The sequence below is a fragment of the Frieseomelitta varia genome, unplaced genomic scaffold (genome assembly GCF_011392965.1).
Source record: "Frieseomelitta varia isolate USP_RPSP 00005682 unplaced genomic scaffold, Fvar_1.2 scaffold_183, whole genome shotgun sequence".
NCBI classification, from domain to species: Eukaryota; Metazoa; Arthropoda; class Insecta; order Hymenoptera; family Apidae; genus Frieseomelitta; species Frieseomelitta varia.
This window is the reverse complement of record NW_025109561.1, coordinates 238662-250137: the sequence shown is the minus strand read 5'-3', so window position 1 is coordinate 250137 and position 11476 is coordinate 238662. Positions and strand designations below refer to the sequence as shown.

The following is an 11476-nucleotide window of genomic DNA, read 5'->3' as shown; positions in this document are numbered from 1 at the left end:
GGTATAATTTTATAGTTTACAACGAAATGATCACTTTCAGATGAAAAATTCATGTTTGACTTTTTTTCCTTTCGGACGAATGCGGCAACATGACTGCGACATACTGCAAAAGACATAATGATAAAGATAACTGTGCAGAATTGCACCTTGTTACCTCGAACCGTGACAAACAAAAATTAACGGCTCCGAATTAAAATAATCCCTGAATCATTGCGACTGCGTCGTGTTTATCACAATGCAATATCGAACTCGATCGCGTAATAAGTAGATGAAGTCTAGTTTATGGTGAGGCGAACTGGTGAAATCGAGACGCAAACCAAATTCCTCCGGTCGATGTCGACGCCACCTGCTGTATCGACGCGTCCGCGGACTTCCGCCCATGTCGCGAGCGGTGTGGGTAACGTATGCGCGGAGCATGCGCAGCTTCGCGCGAGCAACGTCGCTTGACGCCAGTCTGTCCGAGGTTCAAGTGACGGAAAGTTCGGCTCTCCCCTGGTCCAGCGGGGTCCGCGTTCGCGTCTCGCATCCTTTTCCTTCTAATGCGTGATCCTCATGATCTATCTGTGGATTGGATCGCGTTACGCGGCCACCACGTGACAGAGGGATCGCCACATGACTCCGGAAAGTGTGAAGTGCGTGAAAAGAGTGTTTCCGGTCCAGTGTCGTCGCGTGTGTCGTTCCGTGGCAAATTCCGGCCGGATCGAGGGTGCTGCGTGCGTCCGTACACCTTCATTCCCTTATAGTTGCTCACCGAAACCGACGAACGCGTTTTGCTACCACTGATCGTTCGCGAGCTTCCCTCGAACTCGTCAAGGGTATGTGAACCGAGCGGGCACGGGGTTTCAACAGCGTACGCGGACGTAGATACAGTTTGTTGGTTAGGACAAGAGAATGAATGGAGCAACACACGGTGTGACAGTGTGATTCGGTGTGGATTTTTCGTCGTCGTTAGTGATCGATCATTGGGTCTCGTGTGTCTTTGGATGTTCAAGTTGCTCCGATTACGAAATGTCCGTGTTATAGACGGTGATCATCCGGGATGCTGTAACATGCTGTTCTGCGTCAAGTTCTTGCCAAACGGCTTTCGCACAATTCCGTGAAAGGCAAATATACGGAAGAAAGAGCGGGGCTGATGTCCGCGTAAGAGCGGAAGAAGGGAATTTCCGAAGCTTCGGTCCGTCCAAAGGAAGAGAAAGAGAAAGGAGAAAAAGAGAGGGGCAGCAGTGAAACGGTGGACGTAATTCGACGGCATCCGGTGCCTTCCTTCCTCTATCCGCTCTGGCAGCTCGGGTCGTAAGGATGAAGCGAACCGGTAAACATCGGAGCCGTGGCTTTCTCTTGGGCATCATTAGGGCGGGCGCTTTCTACTTGTACCGCCATATCAAGCACGCTATCAGAAACGAGATTGTCTTTTTGTAACTCGGAGTCGTACGCGATTTTCAAAATGATCCGGACCATTGCTCCGAAACGACGAACTACCTCACTCGAGGTTTGATCCAGTCGCGATCATTCCCGTGTCGACGCAATCAGGACACCATTCTCAAAATATACGTGCCCGTCGAGGGAAAACCGTGTCAGGCGTAACGGATAATAAAACAGCGTGCTCTCACCGTGTTTACCTTTCATAACGGCGACTCGGGGATGTCTGTCGGGATCGCGTGTTGACTGTTCGCGGAAGATTCGTCGGAGGAGGTTCTCCGGGAAGGGATGGACAAACAACGTTGAACGCGAAAAGGGACTCGGGTTTTGATAATAAACTCGCTTGCTCGCAACTCTCGCTCGTAATAACGTGCAAGTTCTCCCTTTCTCTCTCTTTCACTCCCTGTCTCTCTCCGAGAAGCCCAAGGATGATATAAACGTGGATGATATACTTGGATGAAAGCATTTAACCGCGGTGAAACGTTTAAACGAAACGAACCATTCCGGTTGTACGTCTCGACACGGATCGCCCACTGATGCATCCTGAACGCGCGCCGGATCCTCGTGGCGACGAGATGGGCACGATCGTGCGCGTTCCGGCCTCCGGAGGCGGGTAGAGATTCCAAGGGGGAAATGATATCGTCGGTCGAGCTCGAGTGATCGCGAAAGGGAGCAGGCGTGGAGACGGGGTTTCAAGGGCGCGAACGAAGATGACGTCGTCGATCCTGGCGCTGCTCGGCCTAATCCTGGCGACTGCCAGCGCCGAGCTCAGCTCGAGGATCGTCAGGACAAAGTACGGAGAACTGTCGGGCGTTATCGTGACCCTCGATCGGCACCTCGAGGGCGTCGAGGTGTTCCGCGGTGTTCCGTACGCGTCGCCGCCGGTCGGCTCGTTACGTTTCATGCCTCCTGTCAGCGGTGCGCTTTGGCACGGTGTTAAGGTGGCCGACAAATTCGGGCCCGTCTGCCCGCAGAGGCTGCCGGAGCTCAGTGACAAAATGCCGAAAGGCAGGGTCGAGTACTTGAGGAGATTGCTGCCCTACCTGAGGAACCAGAGCGAGGATTGCCTCTACCTAAACATTTACGCACCGGTACAAGGTTAGACGCACCATCTATTCACATTCACTTTTTTTCATTGACAACGCTACGACGACCGGCAATGTTATCGCCGCGTCCTGCGATTCTCGGTAAACTTTGTTTTCCGAGAAGTGCGTCGTTCCGTGAAATTTCCACACACGTCTTTGTTTATTTATCGGGGAAGATTTTTTCGTGTTAACGCGGAGCACGGAACGTAGACGATACAGAGAGATGTACATACGTTGCACAGGTACAATAAAAAACGATAGAATATTTGTTTCGCAGTGTAAACTAGAGGAAGTCGAGTAAAAGATGAAAATTTTGGTTTAGCAAGACGCTCTGTAAAATCGCAATACACATGCTTGCTACATTCGTTCTATTTTCTAGTAATTGTATTATTACGATTGCATTTGAATGACAAGGTTCGAGTGTAAAAGAATCTGACCAGGTATAGTTGTATCATAGCCACGCAAGTTAATAAGGTGATGTTTGTATTCATTTACCCGTGTATTTAGAATTTCTGCTCTGTTATTTTTCAGAAATTCTTTTGTACATAACAAACTTCGCGTTTTATGAATTTTTAATGAAACATGTCGGCCCCTGATAAAAGTTACTCTCCGAAAGTAACCGATCGTTGTAGCGTTAACGCGAAATTTAATATTAACATTTTGCCGCGACTTTACATTTATACTACGTTTATATTACGTAACTTTATCATTACGCACAGTGTTACACTAGATTGTATTATATGATACGAAATACCGTATCTTTCACCTATATTATTATACTAGTATCGGGCGTTGAGCACAGTCGTGCGAATATGTAGCGCGATCGTAAAAGTGTTAGCTTATATCAGAGACACTTTTCCAAAGGAAATATTATCATTCTTTCACTATCTAGAAATTTCGCATTGAGACATTATCTATATATACGCGTTAAAAATGTAAAACCTGTTTTATCATGTTATTTTTTTTATTATGAAACATATTGATTTTGTATCACATATCAACTTCGAGCCGTTTCTCCGTTGATCCAAGATGGATCAAGGAATGTTCATTTTGCCCGAGTGCCGATCTCCGGTTAAGATTTAGGAATTTCTTCGCGTTGCGCGGTAGTGTGCCTTTATTTCATCGAGTCACGGAACTCCATATAAAATGAATGGCCGCCGTGCGGACGTAGCTGCTCCGACACAAATGAATAGTCCACGTGTTTACTTTTCGTGGAAACTCGCACGAGAGTCGAACTCTCTCGCTCTCTTCCTTTTTTCGCCAGCGGTGATTCCGCGAGATAGTTCGAGGATCGAACATCAATAGGATTTATTATTCGAATGAAATTCGATTCGGACACGTTCGTCTAGAATTGTTGAAATTTCGACGACGTCGGTAGATCGTTATCACGGAAAAATCGAGGACTCTAGGCTAGCCGAGAGTTCAGATTCTGAACTCGCGTTTCCTTCTCTCCTATTTTTCACGTTTTCATTTCCAACGGCACGGCTCTTTGTGCTCGGCGACTGCGACGGGACCTTTTCGAACGGCAGAAATATGCGCCGATTCTTCAACGGCCTTTCATCGATGCCCCGCCGTTGTCAAAGGATTTCCATGCGTCTAGCTGAGTGACACGGATTAATTTCGATACAGAAAAGACAGGACGGGGTAAAGAAAAAAAAAGAAAAAGGAGAGACGCGAATAGCAGAGAGGAGTTCTTTGCCTTCACGAGAATATTAGTGCTCGACTGGGAAACGAAACGTGCGTTTGTTTCATGCACGTAAATGAACATCATTGCGGTGTTCGATATTTACGTTACCGGGGATGATGGATCGGTAACTCCTTTCGTCAACTTTCTTTCTTCAACTTTTCTCCAATTTCGATCATTCCACGGTTCTCGGTCGACGAAAAGAGTAAGTTGAAGTAAGTATCAAGACGAACGAGGGAAAATGTCAATGAAAGCTAGAAGAACGTTGGGTCTGCATCGATTCCGACGAACCTTTTAAAGCACCTGTGAGATTGAACTTCGTGCTAGATAATCGATGAATAAAATAGCAAAAGCAATGGAATTCACTCGGAACTCGGAAACTTCTAACTTAAACTGACCTAACAAATCTAACCTTTGGCTTATTGAAACGGGATACCAACCTTTCAATTGTTCGAGATTGTAAAAATATTGGATGCTTCGGGTAAAATCGGCGCAGCGACTTTTGATCAGGGAAGAATCATCGGAATTCGCGAGCAAATCTTCTGTTTCTAATTCGGCTTCCGTGGTTGGTGTTGGCCGGGGCAAAAAAAAAAAAAAAAAAAGGAAGTTTTCAACTGGAGCTGGTCGCGCACGTTCCACAGATTCTGCTCCAACTCGGTGGACATAGTAGTATTTCAGAATAATAACCCAGCAGCGAGCCATTGTCGGGTCGGTGCAAACAAAGAATCCATGAAAACGACCATTAATTTGTCGATTTGAATGGGAAGTGTTATTTTACAGCCGGGTGTTCGCTTCTCATAAATCGTTTTGCACCCGTGGAATTCACCTGATCACCCCCCCCCCCTGCCCCACTCCTCCCCACTCCTCCGTCATTGCAACCCAACCTTTTATCTTGCTCGTGTTCGTGCTCGATTTTTTTGTATTTCACGAATACCGAATTATTGGTGTAGCAAAATTATCACAGAATTATCAAACGGCTTCCCTTTCGAAAGCAATATTTGACATAATTTTTCATAGATTTAAAACAGACAGTTAGGACGAACGAGTCTATTGATATTGATGCGATAATTTTTTTCGAATCGGTAACTATCGAAAACAGCGCTCGCCGGATTTTGCATCCTCACTGAAAATCTAATTCTCACGCATACACTTTTCGTTTGTTTGTTGTTCGTCTATTCTGTTATTTGCCGTGTGATGAAATGGAAGTGAACACGTTTTTCATTACGTTACGGTGGTGCCGTCATCGTAGAGAAAGGACCAACAGAATGTTCGATGAAAATGTACAGAAATGTACATAACGTTGTTTTCGGGTCGCATCATCTCAATTGGATGTAACGCAAGTCTCGTTGCAACTTCCCCGCATCCTCTATTCTCCGTCAATTTTAGTCTCACGCTAAAACTCTCAGTCTGTAACACGTGCTGATACATTTTGTATATAAATCATCACAATTCAAATGATAGTAACTAAAACAAAGAGGTCTGAGAAATTCGCGATACCGATGGACTGGTAATTCTAACGTTGTATTTATGATTTCAGTCAAGTCTCATTAAGCAAATCCTAGAGAAAGGTACATCGAGTATTGTAAAACTAGGTACGGTTTCTTTTTTATTATCTGCAACGTGTATCTACTCTCCAGCTTGGTACGCCTCAGTAAATCGCTAACTAAGCGTCTCTGAACAGATGGAGAAACAAATGCAGGAGTGCATTTGCATCTCCGTTGAAATGGTGGACCGACAATCTCGCCGGTTAGTCGATTCATGAGTGCGAGTGCGCGCGCGCGCGTATGCGCAAACGTTCATCCTTCGAGGTTGCGCCTTGCCGGAGCCATTCTGTTCAATTCTGTTTTTTACTCGCTTATTTCTTCTTTTTTTTTCTTTTTTTTTTTTCTTTTCCCTTTCCACCGTTCGCGATACTTACACGTAATCCTCGCTACGATACGTGTTTGCAGATCGCTTCAACCGGCCGAAAACGCGCTGGTCTCTGCCGTGTGTCTGTATACACACACGTGGAAGCCAACACGTTCCGGGCATTTGTTTCGAAGGATTCGCTGGGCGGTTTCTATCTTCCGCGGCGTTTCACCCGGCTTCGCTTATCGCTTACCGGCTAGCAGAGTGAAAAACGACGCGAACCTCTCACGGTGAAGTAGCTCCGCCGTCCTGACGTTGGATCCTTTACGAGGGGAACAATGCCGTTTACTTTTCGCAACGATCAACACTACGGGACTGAGAATTTCACGGATTCGGTCGGATTCTTTCTCTCTTGATTCTAAGAGGCCTCGGAGGTTCGGTAATCGATATGAAAGTCGAGGTAGAACGCACGTGGAGACGCGTAATGTGAAATTACCTGAGGATCTATTCTGTCTTAAAAACGAAGAGTCACAGTCGATAGTGTCAAATAATAAACTGATATCCAGAAGAATCACTCGCTTGTTCCAATAAACTAACGAAAGATTATTTCAAGATGACATCATCCATCGAATAGGATGGATGTATTACTTAAACGGCCATTTTTCAAACAATCTCCAAATCTGCTCGCGCGTCTACGATATAATTTATAAAGCAATTTTTCAACACTATCCGGTGGCGCGTTATACATAAAATATTTCTTCTGTAGCTATCGATGGATACGGTTGAATTTCACATAAGGTGATTTCGTTGTAAATTTAAAAAACCCATTGAAAGGCCTGTTCGAGCAATTCTTTATCTCGTGTAAATTGATTCTGTTATGAAAACGGGAAAGGAAACGGGTTGACTAGGCGAGGTAATATTCGTCATGTCCGAACGGGCAACATGAAAGGCAGCGCGATTAATATACAAGCAAAATTAATTAGCATGGCACGCGAGATACGGGACAGGCGCGGAAAGGGAGGAGGCGCGTAAAGTGGAAGGCACGATGGAGATTCGTTGGGGTTTTTCCTTGGAGGGCGGCTTTAATGCAGGCCCCTTTAATCCGCCTCGATGTTGCGGCGCGCAACACATTCAAACTGTGGGTGGGTGGGTGGTAGGGAGAGGTTGCGCTCGCGTATTCACGTAATTTCTTGATCGAGGAAAAGAAATTGTATTTAAATGGACCATGCAAATCTGTGGCAAGTCTGTGCCGCATTACGTACACCGCGGAATCTTGTTATGCTAATTCACGGCAACGTTTCGCGTTTCCTGCTGGCGTTCGCTTGGAAAACGATTGCTCGATTCCTGCTAAAGATTCTACGGCTGTTCGATCGATTGTTCGTCCATGTACAGTAGAAAATTGTGGGAATTCTCCAGAGTACAGGATACTTTGGTATATTGGAAACTTTACCGAGCCTGGCCATTGGAGTAGAATCGCTGGGGAATTTTCAACGCTTTACATGTTTTTAGTAAAATTAGTAAAATAGTTTTATTAATTATTGCAGCGATGCACGCATGTTAGTAATTAATATTGTTGCACGCGATATCTTATTATTAGTTTCAGTATTTATTGTTACGATTGAACAGAGTGGATGATTGTGTTAGAATACCAGTTACAAGTTAATCAGAAAAACAAAGCGATTTAAAGTACTTGTTCACAGTGTACGTAATGATAGACAATATAAAAATTGATATAATTCTTCCGTTGATAAATGAATAAAATTTTCCTGATTCGTCGACGAGTATTTATGCAATTTTTTTCACAATGGCAATTCGAGTCTTGCTTTCAATTAATTCAATAAGCAACACGTGAAACACAAACTATCATGTATGAAATACTGTATTTACTTTACAACGTGTTTTACTGAAAACATTTAAAATGTTGAAAATTGAGAATAATCCGAATCCAGTGGCCAGGGGCTGCAAATATCAGAGACTGTTTAAATTCAACGTTATCGTTTGTTTAGAAACTCCAGGCTTCAATTTAATGAAACGTGTAATTTCATGCAACGTTTCGTAATTTTAATTAATTGATCGATCGTAACGTTTTATAATTTTATAATTCGTTTATTAATCGGCTGTGATTCGCACAGTATCGTTTTTTCAGAGATGAGTTCGGTCAGTGCGCCAGTCTGATTTATAGACGCAATTCGAGTGCATGACGGCTGATGAGTGGCGAGATCAAGGCGCGGTCAACCTCGTAAACGGTCTTACACGCCGCGACTAATTATGAAATTTAATTAAAGCGCTGGTCCCTGTACGTGCGCGGCTTTTGAAGGTGCGCGAGCCAACGCTACTATTTAGCGGAGCACTAATTCAGCCTTCATTTATCTGCTAGTGTAGGGAATTAGAGAGAGAGAGAAAGAGAGAGAGAGAGAGAAGGTAGAACACCAACAGTGGCAGACGACGTCTTAACCACTTTGCGCTCTAACCGCGTAGCATCGTTGAGCTTTGCATTTTTTGGCACGTTACACGCCGCGTGCACACCACGCGTTGCGCTGACCTAAGAAAAACAGGTCCACTTGACCCTGCATCGCGTAAATGCTGAGCGGGCCAGAAAAATTGGGATCCAGCGAGCTTAGAAAAAAGGAATGAAAGAATATTTTTCGAACGTAATCTCAACGTAAACGGCACTACCCCCGAAAGCAGTAATTGGCATCTTTTTCTTTTATCTTCTACATATATTTTAAAAAATTTCCTAATATGGAATTTTTTTTCTCTACTGGTATGCAAATTCAACAAAAATAAAGAAAAATAGTTCGAAATTTTGCATCTGTTTCTTTTGAAGGTAATTAGATGATATTTTGATGCATTACCATTTGCCATCAGCATACTATGAAATTAGCAGAAACACGAAATTTATAATGAGGACAGGTTATCTCTAATATGGGGGTAAATACTCTCAATAGGGGGATTCCATTGTTTCCTCTTCGAAAATATCGAATTTAATCTAGTTTAATTGAATTGAATGCTCGTTCCTAATATGGGGAGCCACTGCGTTAGCGATTGATCAACACAGCAGGCACACATTTCGTTTGAAGATTTCAGAAAGAAACTACGACAACGAAGAAAGCTAATGAAACTGTAATTTTAGAAATATAATTCATAAAATACAATTGCTTAATTTTTAAAAGAGGACATAGCTAAACACTTGTCCTAACAAATTGGCCCGTCCGACTTTTCATGCGGTTGTACTACTTGCAGGATACTATTCGCGGATAGATATACTACATTGAGACTCCTCTCCATATTTACACTGTAGTATTATATTTATACTATATTTATACTACATGTTTCTACTGCGTATTATATATCGATATTCAGAACTCTTCCTGTGTTTGTGACATTTGTAGCATTTGTTTTACGATTGAAAAGCTCAATGAAAATATTATCCTTCCTATTTCGTATTCTGGAGATATGACAACACGTATCCGGTGTTGACGCCGCGGTCAGAAATAGAGAGGAAACGTGACGGTATTTTAGAGATCACGATCGGATGGAATTCACGGGAGGAGGAGGAGGAGGAGGAGGAGAGGCAAAGAAAACATGTGCCTTCGCGAGTCAAAGCTGCGGTAGGACTTTTCAATTTCGGAAGAACTCGTTCCGAAGGAATAACGTTGCTTCTTTTGACGTTGCTGGGCAGAGTGTTGGGGTTAGGCGGGAATCCTGTTGCGCGCCGCTATATATCGGATCATCCGGATAATAGATTTGCCGAGGGTAAACTTCGCGGAATTTTTGTCTCTCGTTCTTGGCGATGCGGTGCAGCTGGGAAATTTAAAGAAAGCAACCAGGTGGTGGTTGCAGGTGCTGGCGTTTCCTATCGGTTCGCCCGGAATATATAAATTTTCCCAATGAAAATTATTATTTCGGTTGAAGTTTCTAACGTTAACGTTTCGCAAATCGGGGCGATCAACTTGTTAAAACCTTAAGTTTAGTAACGAAATTATTAACTGGCGTTAGGGGTATTTTTATATCGCGACTGAATTTATCTCGCAAAGCGTGTTTAAATAAACAGAGCAGAGACTAATGTGACCAAGTGATACGATATTAAAATGCCGAGCGCTGTAAATAGAATTGGATCGATGTTGGTCGGACGCGCGGTTAACGAATGTGCCGGTAATATATTCGTAAGCTGAGGAAAATCCACTTGTGAATTATGAAACGTTCCAAAGTTTATACATGTTGTAATTTCTCGCGGTTTCCTCGGATGTGGGTGCAAATACGAGAGAAAAACAAAGAAAATGGCAAAAAAATGTGTAAAGCAAACTTTTCCTTTTAGTATTAGCGGACTTGAACGCGATCGGGCGTTTACTTTCGGTATTTTAACCTTCATCAGTTCGAGAGCTTTTAACTCGGCTTTCCGAGTGATAAACGGAAGGTAGCTGTTGATCGATGGATCCGACGATCGGCCTTCTAGATTGTGATATAGAACAGAGGATATTCATCCGCGGTATCGTAAATTTCGTTCGCCGTCCGTGCGCCATTTTTTTTTTTTTTTTTGAATGCTCGCGTGCTTCCTCGCTCGCAGATCAAAAGGACGCAGGAAAAGCATCAAACCCGATAACGATGCCCGCAATGCGAACAATACAGTGGCAACTGTGAATCGATCGCGTCCAAGGAATAGCCGCGTGGATACGTGATCCCCGAAACAATTGAAAAACATGCATTAAACATGCTAGCGCGACGATTTATGAATGTCAATGCGGCAAACGTTCCGTTCTTCAACCGTGTTTCGTTCCTTGTTAGCATTATCTCTCGCCTGAAAGTGAAATAGCGACAGATTCTCGATTCGTATCTGCATTGGAGGCAGATCCTCGAAATTCTACCAGATCGCGAGATACTTCTTCGTGGATTGAAGAAAAGAAAAGAAAAAAAAAAAAAAATGGGTTAAAGTGTTGCTTATTTAGAGTTTCATGTTCTGATATCAGAGATAGTACTGGTTTGTGCACAGTAACGCGATTGGGAGCTCCAGGAGACGCCGTTAAAGAGGTTGGGTCGCGTTTACTGCGAAAGCCGGAATAGTTATCGAACAAGTTGCAACGTTTCCCGACAATGGGTGGAAAATTCAGGAAGTTATTATCGTCTGCAGCCGGGAGTCTTCCCGCGTCTAATTCCTCCACCATCCCTTACGATACTAACCGATGACGTTTCGCGGGGTAAACTCTCGCCCCGATCACCTGTACTACCTGGCACTACGATTTTAGGAATATATTTCACTAATATTGGAATTTTACACGAGAATGACGAAGAAGAGATAAAACGAAGAAGAAAAGACATGGATATTGGTGTCGCGGAATGATTTTCTTGGAAATGAGTTGCAGTCGGAAACAACGAAAGAAAGCACGCAGGAAAACGCCGACTATGGATACAAACCTGTAAGGAATAATTGAAAGGCATTGTG

General features: G+C 43.8%; 1 protein-coding gene across 1 annotated transcript; it reads left to right on the top strand.

Moving 5' to 3' along the window:
• The first annotated feature begins 469 nt into the window (after positions 1–469).
• On the top strand, positions 470–2522 carry LOC122538961 (neuroligin 4-like). Its single transcript, XM_043673492.1, has one exon. The coding sequence runs from the start codon at positions 2130–2132 to the stop codon at positions 2520–2522; it is 393 nt and encodes a 130-aa protein (XP_043529427.1). The 5' UTR covers positions 470–2129.
• The last annotated feature ends 8954 nt before the right edge of the window (positions 2523–11476 follow it).